The sequence below is a fragment of the Aspergillus costaricaensis genome, assembly GCF_003184835.1.
Source record: "Aspergillus costaricaensis CBS 115574 unplaced genomic scaffold BO79scaffold_8, whole genome shotgun sequence".
NCBI lineage: Eukaryota > Fungi > Ascomycota > Eurotiomycetes > Eurotiales > Aspergillaceae > Aspergillus > Aspergillus costaricensis.
In genome coordinates, this window is record NW_020291808.1 from 933,730 (window position 1) to 950,141 (window position 16,412).

Sequence of the window (16,412 nt, forward strand, 5' to 3'; positions counted from 1 at the left end):
AGAAATTCTACGAAATAGATAGATAGATTTCCATTAGCCAACAGCGCCTGCCAAGAAGTACATTACACTTAGTATTCTTTTCTCCCTTATCAAGAAATCTGGGTGAGAATCATCAGATACTAACGTGGCCGTACGAAGAGACCCCTTCGGCCGCACTTATATCTCTCCGAATTGGACTCGACTACCCCGTATGGGGTACTTCAAGGAGCTACGTCCTGCTCTTTACAGCATACTATTATGCCCATATAGAGTAGCAACTGATACTAATAGAGGTTATCCTAGTATATTCTTGAGCCTCGATAATAGCCATCTGAAACATCTGTGGTGTGCATCTTGTACGTCGCTCCTTCGAGATTATCCAGATTAGATTATCCAGATTAGTCAATCCAACAATCAAATGCGCAGCGGTTTGATTAGATAAGCGAGAACCACGGAACTGATTGATAAGATTATCTGGACAAACGAGCCGCGTGTCCGGATTACCGGCAAAGTCTCCCTACATGTCGAATAGGCGTCCTCTCCTTTAGACATGGTAGGTGCATCACGTCATTGAGACTGCTCGCTGCCAGAACTTCCGGTGTTATCCCTCTCGCAGAAGCTACTGTATGTGCTCGCTGCATTGTAAAATTGTCAACTGCTGACGCGACTTAGGCTGCTTCTGAACCGTTCGTGAGCCTGTGCCGGCGCCCAGTGCATGTTTTCAGGTCATGGATGCGGCGAGAGCACATCGTTACATGACATTTAGCCAAGAATGGACGGAAACCAAAGGCCGGGTCAGACCGACCTTAGTAGTTCAGGTAAGTTCAGTTCAAAGGGAATAAAATACAATGTGGGAGACGCACATATATCTCTCTTTTTGCCTTGACCGGTCCAACTCCCAGCCTGCTCCGCTCCGCACGGCATATTTTCATTCTCTACTAACGCGAATATTTGTCTGCAGGGACTGAATATATGTTCTCATTAATCTCCGATATTCCTGAATCTGTTTTGCGGACGGAGCTTTCCCGACGGAGTTATGCTCGGGCTTCTAACGATGACACCTCGACTTGCGGATCAAGGGAGCGAGGCGCCTATAACACGCCGATACATGTCTTTGCACTGTTCCTTATCCTTGTGCTTAGCACGTTAGGTACAGTTTACTTTCTCTTTGGCTTCTTGGGTGATTGGCTGTTAACCCATGGTTATATTAGCGTGCTCATTCCCTGTTCTTGCTCGTCGGTTCCCGCGCCTCCCAATCCCACGCCGGTTCCTTTTCCTTTCTAGACACTTCGGAACAGGCGTACTCATTGCAACAGCCTTCGTACACCTCCTCCCTACAGCATTTGTCTCATTGACTGACCCTTGTCTCCCTCGGTTCTGGAGCGAGACCTATCGTGCCATGGCCGGCTTTGTGGCTATGATTGCCGTATTCGTGGTGGTTCTCGTTGAGATGTTCTTTGCACTGAAAGGTGCGGGCCATGTCCATGGGAGCGAATACGACCAGTTGATCAGCGACGTCGGCGCAGATCTCGCAAGTGACGATCAAGAGGAAGACAATGACTACGGAAACGGATTGGCCGACAATGTCCACCTTGACAGCCTTGGGGAAGGCATGACTCTACACTCTCCCACGTCACTTGGAAGATCCCCGGTCAGTGGGCCTTCAGGGTCAAACATTAAGGATTCGGCTGTGTCTACCGAACTCAACGACAGGGAATTCGAAGAACCAAGTGCCTTCGAAAATACTCGCGGCAATTCCCATAAGAACCGGGATGAGCAGCCGTGGCATTCTGGTCACCGTCGGTCTCATAGTAGCGTACATCAGGGGACCGACCTCGAGTCATCCAGGCAAAATCCACAGCGCCAATTGCTTCAATGCTTGTTGCTCGAAGCCGGAATTCTCTTCCACAGTATTTTCATCGGAATGGCCCTCAGTGTTGCCACGGGTACATCATTCATCGTCCTTCTTGTGGCTATTTGCTTTCACCAGACTTTTGAAGGATTTGCTCTTGGATCACGGATAGCGTCTTTGATCCCTGATCTCTTTCCCCCATCATCGTACAGGCCGTGGCTCATGGCGCTTGCCTATGGAACCACTACCCCCATAGGGCAAGCTATGGGGCTTGTTCTGCATAACCTCTATGATCCAGCAAGTACGACAGGCTTACTCACAGTGGGAATAACTAACGCCATCAGTAGCGGGCTATTATTATTTGCGGGGCTTGTTGAACTTCTGGCAGAGGACTTCCTGAGTGAATCAAGCTATGCGACGCTCAGGGGTCAACGGCGTGTCGAGGCTTGTGTAGCCGTTGCAGGAGGCGCTCTACTCATGGCATTTGTTGGGGCATTTGCTTGAACATCTCCCAGGACTCCTCTGTTTATGAGGCGTTGTAGCCAGTATATCCTAAGAAATGTCATCAAGAATACGACCCAGTCAAGAGCTAATAGCTAATAAGATATCTAGGCGCATCTAGGCGCTTTTGGCTAATGGGTGTTGTACAGAGATTTTCGCAGCAGCCGAGCGCTGTATGAGAAGTGAAGGTGAGCAAGTAGTAAATTCTAGTAGCAGTATGACCATGTATAATACACGACAAAATGGCCATCAGCCCTTAACGTCTTAACAGTAGTATTGAGACAGAACACTCATGGCTTTGATTAAATATTACACTGCTGGTGACGGATGTTCTGTACTAGGTACGTCAATTGCAGTGCTTGAGCCAAGATAAACAGGATAAACAAGACTTTCCGACAAAAGAACCGATTTCATGTATTTATTATATTGCATTTCGTCAGATGCCAGACCCACTCACCCTGACTTTAAAACATGATGCGCAGTCTTTAGGCATCGGCAAGATCAGGGTATTTATAATATTTTGCCGTCCTCATATTTCGCGACAGCATACTTTAGTTCACGAGGTGAAACTTTTCTAGCTTAGACGAGGGATTCCACTACCATGGCACTGGCACCACCACCACCGTTGCAGATTCCGACACAGCCGAGCTTGCCCTTCTTTGCCTTGAGAACTCCGAGCAGGGTAGTCAAGATCCTAGCACCACTGGCACCAATGGGGTGGCCAATAGCCACAGCACCACCATGAAGGTTGACCTTTTCTTCAGGTAGGTTCAGAAGCTTCATGTTTGCGAGAGCAACAACGCTAAAGGCCTCGTTGATTTCAAAGGCATCGATGGAATCTTGAGCGACACCTGCATGCTTGAGCGCCTTGGGAATCGCCAACGCAGGAGCAGTGGTGAACTTGCTGGGTTGGTGTGCGGCATCTCCCCAACCGAGAATCTTCGCAACAGGCTTGAGGTTCAGCTCTTTAACCTTGGCCTCGGAAACCAAGACAACAGCGGCAGCGCCGTCGTTAAGAGGAGAGGAGTTGGGGGCCGTCACGGTTCCAGAGCCAGGAATGAAAGCGGGCTTGATGCTTCGAAGCTTATCAGGGTTGAGCTAGATAATAAAAGCCAAAGCATCAGTTGGACATGAACGACCTGGACCAAGGTTGCCTCACGTGGGGAAATGAGTTCTCACATTCTTGGGCTCATCGTCTTGAGCGACGGTGACACCTGGCTTACCCCGGAAGCCGGGTAGTTCAACAGGTGCAATCTCTTCGTCGAAGAGGCCGGCCTTCTGGGCAGCCTGGGCCTTTTGGTAGGTCCGGATAGCATACTCATCCTGCTGCTCCCTGGTGAAGTCATGATCCTGAGCACACTCCTCAGCCTGCAGACCCATAAGCTCCTGCTTTCCCGCATCTGTCAAGCCATCCTTCATAATCCCATCCACCAAGCTCTGGTGGCCATACTTTGCGCCATTGCGGAGGTTCGGAAGGTAATGCGGGGCATTGGACATGGACTCAGTACCGCCTGCCACAACGATGTCTGCATTTCCAGTCATGATGGTCTGAGCACCGAGAATGACTGCCTTCAAACCCGAGGCACAGACCTTGTTAACAGTGGTGCAAACGGTTGACTCGTCGAGTCCGGCGCCAAGAGCGCATTGTCTGGCGGGGTTCTGTCCGACACTGATTGATGGGGAACATTAGCATGCATCATGGCAAAAGGGTAATCATGAACACAGTAAGCGAGAAAACCCACTTCGCAGAAAGAACGTTGCCGAAGAAAACCTCCTGCACATCGGAAGGCTTGATCCCATTGGCTTTGTTAAGGGCAGCTAGACATCGAAGCAGTCAGCGATCAGGGGCACATCATCCATCGCTTCAGCACTGCAGGCACACCTTTGATCGCATGGGAACCCAGCTGCGGAGCGGTCTGGCTCGAGAGAGAACTGCGAAACAAGGAAACTAGGATCAGCTTCGCTGTGGACCATTTATCTGAGAGCCTGCTGGCGGCCCTGTGTGAAGTCTCACCCCAGGAAAGAGCCCACTGGAGTGCGGGCGGCGGAGACAATGTAGACCGGAGGTAGGGAAGACATGGTGGCGCAAATGCGTGCTTTTGGAGGCAAGCGATTTCGGAAAGGGGATGAGGGGAGAAAGAAAGAGTTAAAAGGAGGACCGGCAGGCTATTTGAATAAATAACGAATGAGGGTGAAATGGTAGCTCAGGCCACGAGGGAACGAACGGGATGAACTGTTTGCTTTCCGAGTCGGTCACTCGTTGGCCTGCCCGCCGCCGGCCCCTCCTTACAACAATAATAATTACCCTATTTTTTTCGTCTCGGGAGGCGGGGCGGCGGCCACTGGCAGCCACGGACAAACGTACTACTTTCGGAGTAACTTGCCGGAGCCATGCAAACACGCCAAGCTCGGTCCCGGAGCTACTAGAAACTTATCGCCAAACCGACGCGAGCCTCTCTCTCCAGCTGGTGGACGAGGCCGAGAGAAAGGAAAAGTAAACCCCGGAAGATTCGCCTCTAGTCCAACCACGTTGGAAAATGGACGATCTTTACGATGAGTATGTCTCAATTGGTCACCATACCCCTCATCCCACCTTGCGCACGGCTGATTATTCTCTTCGCTTTCCGGCAGGTTTGGCAACTATATTGGAGAGGTAGATGGGTCGGACGAGGAGTCCCCGCGTCATGAGGATGCCCATCCTCAGACTTTCGCTTTTGAAGAGGCGTTCGGGGACGGTGACGACGATGAAGCGCATGATGTTGATGAGCAACAGTTAATGGATGTCGATGGTAGAGTTACCTTTTCCATGTTCACCTCGTTAGCAAGGTCCGCCTTACTGATACCAGTCACAGAGGGCCCGTCAAACGCGGTCATCCTTCACGAAGATAAACAATACTATCCCAGTGCACAACAGGTATATGGCGAGGATGTCGAGACTCTGGTGCAAGAGGAGGATGCACAGCCTCTGTCCGAGCCCATCATCGCCCCGGTCCAGCAGAAGAAGTTTGCGATCGAAGAAGCCGAATTGCCTCCCGTCTATTATTCCCGGGAATTTATGACGGATTTGCTCAGCTACCCGGACCAAACACGAAACATCGCCCTCGTTGGTCATTTGCACCATGGAAAAACGGCTTTCATGGACATGCTAGTCACTCAGACCCATGATCTCACCGGTCGCCTCGAGAATCGAACAGGCAAGCGGAAAGAGGAACAACTACGCTACACCGACGTTCACTTTCTGGAAAGAGAAAGAGGCCTTTCCATTAAAGCGTCACCCATGAGCTTGGTACTCCAGGGCACCAAGGGCAAATCCCACTTGTTTAACGTCATTGACACCCCAGGGCATGTGAACTTTGTGGACGAGGTGGCTACTGCTTGTCGGTTGGTCGATGGGGTGGTTCTTGTAGTAGATGTGGTTGAAGGTGTCCAGGCCAACACCGAGCAAATAATCAAGCATGCTATCCTTGAAGACTTGCCGCTCACATTGGTGGTGAACAAGATGGACAGACTAATCCTGGAATTGAAGATTCCTCCGAACGACGCTTATTTCAAGCTTAAACATGTGATCGAGGAGGTCAACACTATCATCGAGAACGTACTGCCTGGACAGGGTGCTGCAAGGCGCGTGAGCCCTGAGAAGGGAAACGTCGCTTTCGCTTGCGCTTCCATGGGCTGGTGTTTCACATTACATTCATTTGCTAAGATGTATTCTGAGACGCATCCACAGATTGAAGCAGCCGCATTCTGTTTGCGCCTATGGGGCGATATATTTTTCAATCCAAAGAGTCGAAAATTCACACGAAAAGGAGTGGAAGAAGGTTCTAAAAGAACGTTTGTTCAATTTGTTCTCGAGCCCATATACAAACTCTACTCGCACACATTAAGCGAGAGCCCGGAGGACTTAAAGGGAACGCTTTCGAGCGTTGGTATTAGTCTTAAGCCATCACAGCTCAAGACAGATGCGAAGACTTTACTCAACCTTGTCTGTGAACAGTTCTTCGGGTCTGCAACAGGATTTGTGGATATGGTTCTCCAGCATGTGCCTTCGCCTGCAGAGGGTGCTCAAAAGAAGCTTGAGCGGTACTACACTGGGCCTCTCGATTCTAAGGTGGCGGCAGCTATGGCTGCCTGTGATTCCGATGGCCCACTGGTCGTACATGTTACTAAACTTTTTAACAGTTCGGACGGTTCAAAATTCCACTCCTTTGGCAGGATAATGAGCGGCACAGCTCGTCCTGGCCAACAGGTCCGTGTCCTTGGCGAAGGTTATACCCCCGAAGATGAAGAGGACATGGTTATTGCGACCATTTCCGACACATGGATTGCTGAGTCTTGCTATAACATCCCAACAAGCGGCGTACCTGCCGGCAACTTGGTTCTTCTAGGAGGCGTGGACAACTCTATTGTGAAGACGGCGACTATCGTGCCTCTCACCTTGGAAGATGATGAGGATGCATACATCTTCCGATCAGTTCGGCATATGACAGAGTCCGTCTTCAAGGTTGCTGTCGAGCCAGTTAATCCGTCGGAATTGCCCAAGATGCTTGAGGGTCTCCGAAAAGTCAACAAAAGCTACCCGCTGATATCCACAAAAGTGGAGGAGTCTGGTGAGCATGTAGTTCTCGGAACGGGCGAGCTATATATGGACTGTGTGCTTCATGACCTACGAAGACTATATTCTGAAATGGAGATCAAGGTTTCAGATCCTGTTACACGCTTCTGCGAAACTGTTGTGGAGACCTCGGCTATCATGTGTTATTCGATCACGCCAAACAAGAAGAACAAAATCACGATGATTGCAGAGCCTCTGGATGAAGGGATCGCCGAGGATATCGAGAGCGGTGCTGTCAATATCAAAGACCCGATTCGCAAAGTGTCGCGCTTTTTCGAAGAGCGGTACGACTGGGACAAACTTGCAGCCAGGAGCATCTGGGCTTTCGGTCCAGACGAGATGGGCCCCAACATCTTACAGGATGATACGCTACCATCGCAGATCGACAAGAAGTTGCTTGGGAGTGTAAGAGATTCTATCACGCAAGGATTTACTTGGGGAACACGAGAAGGTCCTCTTTGCGAAGAACGTGAGTGCACCATGCTTCCCTTGAATGTTTTGAGAATTATAGCGCCAAGATCCTACGCATAGGGGGTTTATATCGCTACAGAAGCAGAAGAAGAGCGGTTCATTGTGACTAACTGCAAGAATAGCCATTCGGAATGCGAAATTCAGGCTCACCGACGTTTCTCTCGCCGACCAAGCCATTTACAGGGGTGGTGGTCAAATCATCCCCACAGCTCGACGAGCGATCTACTCATCTTTCCTCATGGCATCACCACGCCTAATGGAACCTATTTACTCTTGCACGATGACTGGACCGGCGGACGCTGTCGCATCAGTGTACACAGTCCTTTCAAGAAGAAGGGGCCATGTACTCTCTGATGGACCCATAGCAGGAACTCCACTCTATTCCGTTCGTGGTTTGATCCCCGTGATAGATTCATTCGGGTTTGAAACAGATCTCCGAATCCATACACAGGGCCAAGCTGCCGTTAGTCTAGTCTTCGATAAGTGGAGCGTCGTCCCAGGGGATCCACTGGATCGCGATGTCAAGTTGAAGCCCTTAGAAATGGCGCCCGCCATGGCCACAGCCCGCGACTTCGTTTTGAAAACGCGGAGACGTAAAGGATTGGCTGAGGATGTCACTGTCAGCAAGTTTTTGGAACCAGAGCTCTGGAAAGGTTTGAAGGAAAGTGGCGTTTTAGACTCCTGAGCTATTTTTTGTCGATAGGTGGAAAGAAGCGGCAACAAGCGCCGTAAGTGGCTCTTGTTCCTTTTTTCATATTGTTGTATAACTATCGGAAGTCAAATCGAGTCATCATCGAAACGGGTATTCTTATGGCATAGTAGAGACGCCGACGAGGGTCATAAACGGCGCCCGAATAGCAGTACAATCGGATTATTGGCATGTTTCGAGCATCTTTGCGATGACGCCCATTAGCGTACCATTTTCCAGTGCAGCAGCCACCCTTTCTTTGTCGGCCAATTGCTTATTCACTTCATCGGCAGTACTATGTGTCCCTTCTTTGATCCGGACATCCACACGAAAACGCGGAGGTAATGATTGCTCCAATCGAACTCGTACACCAAGACCTATCACTGTGGCCAGACTGCAATGTGTTATCGTCGGGGTTATGAGAACGGATACTGTCCGAAGAAGCGAGCTCGGTACATCCGGCAAGGTAGGTTTGATAGAAATGTCAGGCAGTGAAACGACTGCCAAAGCTCCAAGTGAAATGGGATGCTCGGGGTCGGATATGGTCGACACAAGATCTGAGAGATTGTCAGGTAATCGGCTCCCGGGCGACTCGGTCCCCTTGTTTAGGAACAAGCGATGAGCTTACCGTAGATCTCCTGTTCATCAATCGGCTCTTCCATCAAATCAACATCTTCATCAGACTCTTCCGATTCACTAAGACTGAAGTTGGTGGGATCCGCTAGAGAGGGGAGCGCTGACGCAAGGATTCCGCCTCCGTAAGTGCCCGCTTTGCATGATGAAGGACGCAGACGGGTGGGAAGATCTGCAGCATTCAAAATAGTCGGATTCGAATTTTGCATCGAGGACTCCATGATGGCTTATGCTGTATACAAGTGGTTATCGATAAAAGCGCGCAAGAAGCACCGAGAGGGGCAAATTGGGGGCAAGAGGGGATGGTAAGCCCTAGCACATCATATGCTCAACTAATGCGGCGTCTTGAAGAAATGGAACAACCTTTTTCCTGATGGTTGCTTTTGATATCGGTCAAAAGAAAGAAAAAGCTTCTCGGTGCGTGTTGCCCAATGACAGATGAAACCCAAGCAAGATTCTATGTCTTTTGGCTATACTAGTTTCTTTATGAATTGTTTCATGAATTTAGAAATTAGAGAGAATGGAAAGGTCAGACTGAGGAGGAAGAGGGAAACCAATACATTGGTAGAAGGACCAAGGAACGCGTGCAGATACCCAAGAAGTGCGTATGGACATCAACCAGGTGGGCAATTCGGGTGGGCGGACCAGCCCTTCGAAGTACTCCAGTGTACATAGGGCACTGCAACAATTCAAATGACTTTTTCGAATACAGCAGCGCTAACGCAGTAAGTATGAGTATATCCATGCTGTCAATGCTCCAAACAAACCATCAACATCATAGCCTACTTGTGTCTAGGCAACTACCAACAAGTGATCAAGGTTCTAGATCCAGTGAGTGTAACAAATGTAAGTCAACAGCAGCGATTACTAGTCGCATACAAAGGATCAAGAAGTCCCCGCCCTAGCGAGCTGCTGTGTTTCCTGGGCGGGCGAGGAGGAGGAGGAGGGAGGGATTGGTTTAAAGAATCACGCATCACTGCTATCTAATTGATTGGTTATTTGGGGGATTTCTTTCTCTTATGTTGCTTGATAATAATAACTAATGGCCCCAGGCAGATTACTTCCGCACAGGTCCTCCATAATAGTTCATACGTAGCTTGTGTCATCGTAGGTACTAATTCGAACAGTACCGTAACCATTAGCCGTGCACAAGGGAAAGAGTAGAACAGTAAGTTACCACTCAGACAAGCAGGATCGGAAAGCTTTCTGGTGATACCCTACCCATTGCTTCAGCCTTGGGAGTCATTGATTTTTGTTTTGAGGAAATAATCAAGACACTTTCGAGTCCTTGACATGTTGACATTGGCGTCAGCTGAAGGAAACGGGGAGGAGAGGGACCCGGGCGGGGTGTTTGGGGGGGGGTGGACGGTCAGTGTCACATTACGACCAAGGCATCTTGTACACACAGGTAATTGAAAGCCATTTTCCATGATGGAGGGTGCTGCTAGTACTAGTCTAGTCTATTTAACTGGTACTATCCATCTACTACAGAGTAGCTACATGGGGTACTGGATACGGTGGACTACATAGCGCGCACGAGGGCGTGGATCGCGTATTTAAGTACGCATGAGCGGGGGAAGTCTAGTAGTACTACAATATACCGAAGCACCAAAATAAAATACTGAAATCACACAATACGCGCAGGGAAAAGAAAAATAAAAAGGGAAAAGGGAAGGGGAAAGGAAAAAAAGATCCCCCTAATGGAAATCAATAGCTGTACGTCGCAATCCGTAGTTCGGGAGACTATTTTCAAGGCCAAGAAGATCAAGATCCTTTTAAAACCCGATTTTAACTAGGGATCGTCCTTCCCGTGGAGGGGACGCGGGGGGGGGGGGGGAACCAAGGTCCCATTAAACCGACGGCCATGAGGCCTATATGAAGACACACACTACTTTGGGCGCCACTGGGAGTGACCGGAGGGGGGGGGAAAGGTTGGTTTTAGTTCCAGAGGCCCCTCAAACTTCCGAAGACGATCCTCAGAAAGTGGTGCATACCTCTTACCTAGGCCAGGCCAAAGATCCTTCCACCACGCGCCCGCTTCTACTCCTCCTCAGGGTATCGAGCGTGTTTACCCACCCCTGTTGTCGGGTCTCCGCACACTCGTCTCTTCATTATTGACTGATCGCTCGGATCTCCGTGCACTACTACGAACCACACTGCCTGCTATTATCTACGGTTCAACTACGTACCAGGAGAATGAGGCGGCAAAGAGTGATGACTTAGCTAAGGAGACCGCATCAAGTTCCCGGCATAACCTCCCTATTCCTATACGGAGATCCTATTTCCATCCGGGAAAATCATTGATTGTATCGGTGGGCTTTCGATTCCCCTGATGCTCTTATCTTCTTGCCTCTCTGCTATTCCAAGCCGCTACTCCGTACTGCTCCTGCAATTACCCATCATCCCCAGGCCCGGCGTTTTGATCCTCTAGCCGTCTCCATACAATTCCCGGTTTATGCAGATGGTGACTTTCGCCTCCGAGTGTGATGCGCCAATCGACTTTATCTTCCTTCATAGTGCAAAGTCAATGGCGAGATTTCCATACTGACGTTACTGGTCTACGATGCAGACTGGATGAAAGTCGTTCAACTCAACATATAAGGTACCAACAACTCCCCCGCTTGCTTAACGTTCCCTTCACCATATATCGTGTGGATCTCTTCCCATATCTCACTGTTGGCCGCTCTTGGATTTCCGGCGTATGCAGGAAGCCATCTTCTTGTTCCCTCCCCTCTCGAGTTATGCCCTCAATGATAGTCTTTTCTCCGTCCCTAGCCCGGATTCTCACTGTTACCCTACCTTTCATTTGTCCTCACTTCTGTCATCGTTTACAACTGACATCATGTAATTTATAATCGCAGCTTCCTCATATCTTTCCCTTCCCTGAGCTCCCAAGTCTCACTTGTCGCCGCTTAATGGGATCGCAGCAAACTCGACCTTCTTGAAGCTTACCTTTCGTGAAACTGTCAGTTGCGCCAGTACTCCTAGGGTTCAAAATTCCGCTACACCCATAGCTGCGCTGTCTTGATGGCACCCATCTATGACTCGAAAACTGATCAGATCGATGCAGGAGACCATAGTACAGAGACCACAGGTCACACTCTTTTATCGCCGGATGACGCTGTCTTGTTCCCGCGGTTGACGATAGATATTCCTACCTTACCGCATCGTTCTTCTCGGTCGCAACTCGTTACACCTCCTTCCCATCTCCTCTCCCCTACTCATATCAGGAGTGGCATCCATTGCGCAAGTGTGGGATTAAAGCTACAATAGTGTGAAGACCCTACTAGCGCCCATTAAGTCGACAGTGAAAGGTTCAGAATACATTCTACATTGGTTCCGTCCGCATAAGGCAGGTCCTGCGGATACTTTCCTTTGCCTCAACTTCTCTTTTTCTCCGGGACCTGAAGATTGTTGCATGCTGGTCCGGTCCACTTTTTTCTGCGCTGCCTCATAGCTTGTGTCGCTGTCCCTGCAAAGATGCAAGGTTTCACATTCACACCCCCGACAGGCCCACCCAGGGAAGGCCAGAAAAGTAAGACCCCCTCCCCCTCGGTAGTTACCATTTGTCATTTGAATCTGTTGCCCGTCTCTTGCTTCAGTTATATGTTGACCGCTTTTGATACAGACTATGTATTCGTTGATGAACATAACAGGCATAAGAGGCTCAAAGGTAAGTTTGACCGATAGTGGACTTGACTTCGTTGCGTCTAATTACGAGCCTATCTTCAGTAATGCGAGCTTGCAATGGCTGCAGGAAACGGAAGATCAAGTGTGATGCTGCTACAACAAACACGTGGCCTTGTTCGGCATGCACACGCTTGAAGTTAGTATGCGTTCCTCCAACAATTGGGCATGATGGCGAGTATCCTGCAGTGGAAAGCGTTGAAACCAATCCTGTCGACTCGTTGGGCGCGTCGAACACATCAGAACCCGCACTATCGTCATATACGAGCTCCCAAACATATCGAGATTCCGGGCCACCTTCAATGAGTAGCATGCACCCATATAATGACAACATCGGGATCTATCCGCAATTTGCGCATTCTACTCCAGGCCAGCCAAATGTCTACGACATGAGGTCGCCCCAAGTGGCCATGCCACATCATCAATACACTCAGTCACAGATGTTCTCCAACGATCAAACTCAGCCTCTGGGAACCGCAGAAAGTGATATATACAGTGAGCACGACCAGTCCACTGCAGAGAACCTCAGCGAGGTCTTAGGGGAGCTCAAGATAGACGAGACTGGTATTGGTGAGCTATTCTAGCCTTCGTAACGTGTCTTACAGACGGAACGTATTAACATAGATTCAGCGCCGTACATCAGACAGCAACGAAGGGAAAGGGCTGAACCAGAAATCCCGACCCAGGATGAAGTAGACGAAAAGTTACCACCTCTCAGTACCGGAGCTGGAGCCACTATACGCATCCCGCCCGAACTCATGCCATCTGATGACGAGGTCATGAATTATTTCAAGATATATTTTGATGATATTCATCCTTACGTCCCTGTCATCCATCGATCTCATCTGTACTATCAGTGGCAACACGAACGAAGCTCAATATCTCCGCTTCTACTCGAGGCACTATTTGCATGCGCAGGGAGGCTATCGGACGACCCAGCCCAAGGAGCACAGTGGCTCGCATTAGCAAACAGTGAGGCGACAAACATACCTACGCACCTGTACACCACGTCGTATACTGACTGCGAATTATCTTGTTAGGGCACGAATCTAGTTTTATGGACGAACCTCGCCTCAGTACGATACAAGCTCTGCTTCTACTGTTGAAGGCCCGAGAGTCACGGCCTAAGAAAGGTTATTATTACCGTTCTTGGCAAACTGTCAAAACAATCATCTCCATGGCGAAAGATCTGGATATCCATGAGCATAACAATCTCCACACGGAAGGCAGGTCTTGCGACTTGAATCCTGTAGAATGCTTGGTGCAGACACGGGTCTGGCAGGCCCTTCTGGTTGTCGAAGTCATGATAGGGGCGCCGCAGGGTACGTCTTTTGATTCTCGTAGTATATATACTGGCTGACTATTTCCAGGGCGCTCCGATTACGGTGTGGACCATGAGACAGTAAATACGAGTCCAACTTTGGATATCAGAGGCCTTGATCAGTTCGAAATGGATCGGTCAAGGCAATATGCGTACTTCGTCCGAAATGCACGCCATATTCGCATCATTGCCGACATATATCATAAGATAAAGAAACAAAAAGATTGGGGGGCTAATCCTAAGTTCGTTGAAAAGAACCCTCTCTTTACCGACTGGCTTCAGAGTTTACCACCGGATCTACAAGTCAACTATCCTCCCGATGGCTCACCACCATGGATTCCATCGCATTTTGTCGGAAATATGCACTCCCACTGTCATCTTGGGATTATCCTGTTGCATCGTCCACAATTAATAGCCTCCAAATCTTTTGCGGCAGGGGGAGGTTGGAAGATGCATATGGCGTTATGCTACTCTTCGGCAAAATACCTTTGTAGGCTCCAAGAAGCCATTCTGAACCGCTTTGGGCTGTCTGGCCTGCTTTTCATGCAAAGGGGCATAAATTTCACAATATACACCATCTTGACATGCACAATGCTGCACCTTGTGAGGATTCTGGGCCTTTTATGGTATTGACGGTCAGTTAACGCTACAACAGGTGGCCATAACATCTCCAGACCCGAATTTTCATACGGACGCGCGGGAATACTTCACACGACACATGCGAATACTTGAGCGTTGTTCTTCTGCTTGGCCTATGCCAGAGTTACAAGCGCAAATCGATTCACTGCGTTTCGCCTTTTCAGCTGATGTGAACCGACCTTTCGATTTGAAGCCAACTTTCCCATATGGGAGTCCCTCCGAGCCATATCACCCAAGCCCGCCAATAGATTCACATTACGCTTCTCAAATCAGTCAAGTACCTGGCGTTCAAAGTAGAGTGGGTTATGCAGCTTATCCTGTAACTCCTCCAATATCAGCTGGTACTGAAGATTCAAAGTCCGATTCCTCTCAGCTCCAGCCCTTGGGATTAATCCCCTCCCAATCGATCTCCACCCACGGAATGAATGCGCCTTTGGTTGATGAAAATAGCTGGGATCCTACTCGTATTATCAAGTAAGGAACCCCTTTCCCAAGAAAAAAACATTTAAACCCCGAGAAATGGCCGCTGACTGTTACAAACCGTGTAGTCAATGGGATATGGCATTTTCAATTGGTACACCCACTGTGACAACAAACTCCCCACCAATGGCTCTGAGCAATCCTGCTCAGGCTGTTCAACCTTCTTTACCTGACCATTTCCCCGTACAATATGAGCAGCAATCAAAGGTTACCTCGGTCGCGCCAGCTCCCATGCCGCAAACTCAATTCACCGGGCAACAAGTTTTGTTCACGGCGCGAGATTGGCAACAAAGTGTAGCTAGTGTGTACGATCCAAACGGTCTCAAACGGCGGTGGAATTATTCAGTCGACCTAGGAACCGAAGGCACTTCAAAGCGCCAGCGGTAACGCGTTCTATTCAGCACAGCTGGGAGACTCGGGGCTGTCGTCAAAACGCGGGGGTCACTTCTAGAGTTCCTGGTTGCTGCAATTTATAGCGCCCGCCAGAGATATTCGCTCTTTTCACCTTGGCGTGTCTTCTTGGTAGCTGGTTCCTGTAGGTATGCTGGTCATGTTACTTTGCTCCCAAAGCAGACATGCTTTCCATGTACAAATGATAGCTTATCCAAATGAGTACCACACAACGCTAAAAGTTTTTAGCTACTGCTTCTCTCTCTCTCTTTTTCTCTTGTGTAACATAAGGATCTTATTTCAAATCAACGCTGTAATGGCATATGGTCTATCACTCCGCATTTTAACAGAGCGTCCGCCCAGTGAAATTGTTTTCATTTACTCTGGCATTATGTGTTGGGCCACTTCAGTCGACCGAGATAAATCTCCATCGGCTTGCAGTGGCCTCTATTCTATGACGATCCCAGTTGATACTATAATCATAAGGAAATTATGAGACAGGCAGGAATAGAGACGTGGTATAGTGAAAAGTGTAAGATTCGCAGTATAGATTACAAACCAAGCACGCCGTCGAGAATAGATTTAAGAAATGTTATGCGCAAGTTGTGGGGGTAATAATATTGCTGTAAAATATGCACTTGTAGCAGGAGGATTTGACCTGCGCAAGGCTAAACCTTGATGTGTGTAGGACATTCGAATTATTCATTGCCAATCGGGGCTCTCTTGGTCTTAGGAAGTGCTGATGATGCCCAAATACTAGGCATGAGTTGGTAGCCAGGAGAAGCCAACGTGTTGGGCAAACCCTTCGAGAGTTAATTGCGTCGATTGATGCCGATGCGCTCTTCACGCGAGCGGACTATTCTCGCCTTGTCCCCTGGCAATGGCTTGAGCTCATCGCTGGGGTCAAGATTGACATTGGAGCTGGTGCTGGCATGGCCTTCGGTACGAGTTTCTTTGGAGAGCTGTCGGAGCCGTGATTGTTCAAAAGTCGCAAGGTCTTCGGAGGTTATAGCTATAGCGGTGGGTTTGCGACGCAACATATTTGATCGTGATACCGAAGCTATGAGGATAATAATGAGTAGTGACTAGAGAGGCTTGCCGCTCCCACGGGAGTTGTCTGGAGTATGCTTCTGTCGCGCAGCACGTGACTTTGTAGCAT

The 16,412-nt window shown here is 49.2% G+C and overlaps 6 protein-coding genes across 6 annotated transcripts; 3 read left to right on the plus strand and 3 right to left on the minus strand.

The window, feature by feature from the left end:
• The first annotated feature begins 518 nt into the window (after nucleotides 1-518).
• On the plus strand, nucleotides 519-2,373 carry BO79DRAFT_169693 (putative ZIP family zinc transporter). Its single transcript, XM_025679494.1, has 4 exons — nucleotides 519-603; nucleotides 652-797; nucleotides 941-1,129; nucleotides 1,191-2,373. The coding sequence occupies exons 2-4, from the start codon at nucleotides 752-754 to the stop codon at nucleotides 2,333-2,335; spliced, it is 1,380 nt and encodes a 459-aa protein (XP_025542182.1). The 5' UTR covers nucleotides 519-603; nucleotides 652-751; the 3' UTR covers nucleotides 2,336-2,373.
• A 150-nt stretch (nucleotides 2,374-2,523) lies between these two features.
• On the minus strand, nucleotides 2,524-4,548 carry erg10B (acetyl-CoA C-acetyltransferase). Its single transcript, XM_025682324.1, has 5 exons — nucleotides 4,347-4,548; nucleotides 4,215-4,264; nucleotides 4,075-4,150; nucleotides 3,512-4,001; nucleotides 2,524-3,430 (listed from the first exon to the last, which is right to left on the minus strand). The coding sequence occupies exons 1-5, from the start codon at nucleotides 4,409-4,411 to the stop codon at nucleotides 2,912-2,914; spliced, it is 1,200 nt and encodes a 399-aa protein (XP_025542183.1). The 5' UTR covers nucleotides 4,412-4,548; the 3' UTR covers nucleotides 2,524-2,911.
• A 266-nt stretch (nucleotides 4,549-4,814) lies between these two features.
• On the plus strand, nucleotides 4,815-8,216 carry BO79DRAFT_169698 (116 kDa U5 small nuclear ribonucleoprotein component). The gene is made up of 4 exons (XM_025679495.1): nucleotides 4,815-4,889; nucleotides 4,964-5,121; nucleotides 5,185-7,413; nucleotides 7,538-8,216. The coding sequence occupies exons 1-4, from the start codon at nucleotides 4,870-4,872 to the stop codon at nucleotides 8,098-8,100; spliced, it is 2,970 nt and encodes a 989-aa protein (XP_025542184.1). The 5' UTR covers nucleotides 4,815-4,869; the 3' UTR covers nucleotides 8,101-8,216.
• Nucleotides 8,217-8,286: 70 nt separating this feature from the next.
• Nucleotides 8,287-8,957, minus strand: BO79DRAFT_252863 (iron-sulfur cluster assembly protein CIA2; the record flags this gene model as incomplete). The annotated part of the gene is made up of 2 exons (XM_025685953.1): nucleotides 8,287-8,660; nucleotides 8,732-8,957. The coding sequence occupies 2 exons, from the start codon at nucleotides 8,955-8,957 to the stop codon at nucleotides 8,287-8,289; spliced, it is 600 nt and encodes a 199-aa protein (XP_025542185.1).
• A 2,765-nt stretch (nucleotides 8,958-11,722) lies between these two features.
• BO79DRAFT_191451 (Zn(II)2Cys6 transcription factor) lies at nucleotides 11,723-15,477 on the plus strand. Its single transcript, XM_025680828.1, has 8 exons — nucleotides 11,723-12,271; nucleotides 12,365-12,409; nucleotides 12,469-12,993; nucleotides 13,054-13,395; nucleotides 13,464-13,745; nucleotides 13,794-14,347; nucleotides 14,400-14,857; nucleotides 14,932-15,477. Exons 1-8 carry the CDS (start codon nucleotides 12,217-12,219, stop codon nucleotides 15,248-15,250), a joined length of 2,580 nt encoding a protein of 859 aa, XP_025542186.1. The 5' UTR covers nucleotides 11,723-12,216; the 3' UTR covers nucleotides 15,251-15,477.
• Nucleotides 15,478-15,673: 196 nt separating this feature from the next.
• BO79DRAFT_208157 (CDC26 family anaphase-promoting complex subunit) lies at nucleotides 15,674-16,320 on the minus strand. The gene has a single exon (XM_025682325.1). It carries the CDS (start codon nucleotides 16,291-16,293, stop codon nucleotides 16,066-16,068), a length of 228 nt encoding a protein of 75 aa, XP_025542187.1. The 5' UTR covers nucleotides 16,294-16,320; the 3' UTR covers nucleotides 15,674-16,065.
• Between the last annotated feature and the right edge of the window lie 92 nt (nucleotides 16,321-16,412).

Coding starts and splice junctions, on each gene's coding strand:
- BO79DRAFT_191451 (XM_025680828.1), top strand. CDS start 12,217: ATGCAAGGTTTCACATTCACACCCCCGACAGGCCCACCCAGGGAAGGC. Junction 12,272..12,364: donor ACCCAGGGAAGGCCAGAAAA/GTAAGACCCCCT, acceptor CTTTTGATACAG/ACTATGTATTCGTTGATGAA. Junction 14,858..14,931: donor GATCCTACTCGTATTATCAA/GTAAGGAACCCC, acceptor CAAACCGTGTAG/TCAATGGGATATGGCATTTT.
- BO79DRAFT_169698 (XM_025679495.1), top strand. CDS start 4,870: ATGGACGATCTTTACGATGA. Junction 5,122..5,184: donor ACAGTTAATGGATGTCGATG/GTAGAGTTACCT, acceptor TACCAGTCACAG/AGGGCCCGTCAAACGCGGTC. Junction 7,414..7,537: donor AGGTCCTCTTTGCGAAGAAC/GTGAGTGCACCA, acceptor CTGCAAGAATAG/CCATTCGGAATGCGAAATTC.
- BO79DRAFT_169693 (XM_025679494.1), top strand. CDS start 752: ATGGACGGAAACCAAAGGCCGGGTCAGACCGACCTTAGTAGTTCAG. Junction 798..940: donor GACCGACCTTAGTAGTTCAG/GTAAGTTCAGTT, acceptor ATTTGTCTGCAG/GGACTGAATATATGTTCTCA. Junction 1,130..1,190: donor CCTTGTGCTTAGCACGTTAG/GTACAGTTTACT, acceptor TGGTTATATTAG/CGTGCTCATTCCCTGTTCTT.
- erg10B (XM_025682324.1), bottom strand. CDS start 4,411: ATGTCTTCCCTACCTCCGGTCTACATTGTCTCCGCCGCCCGCACTCCA. Junction 4,265..4,346: donor CCAGTGGGCTCTTTCCTGGG/GTGAGACTTCAC, acceptor CTTGTTTCGCAG/TTCTCTCTCGAGCCAGACCG. Junction 4,151..4,214: donor GGGTTCCCATGCGATCAAAG/GTGTGCCTGCAG, acceptor TTCGATGTCTAG/CTGCCCTTAACAAAGCCAAT.
- BO79DRAFT_208157 (XM_025682325.1), bottom strand. CDS start 16,293: ATGTTGCGTCGCAAACCCACCGCTATAGCTATAACCTCCGAAGACCTT.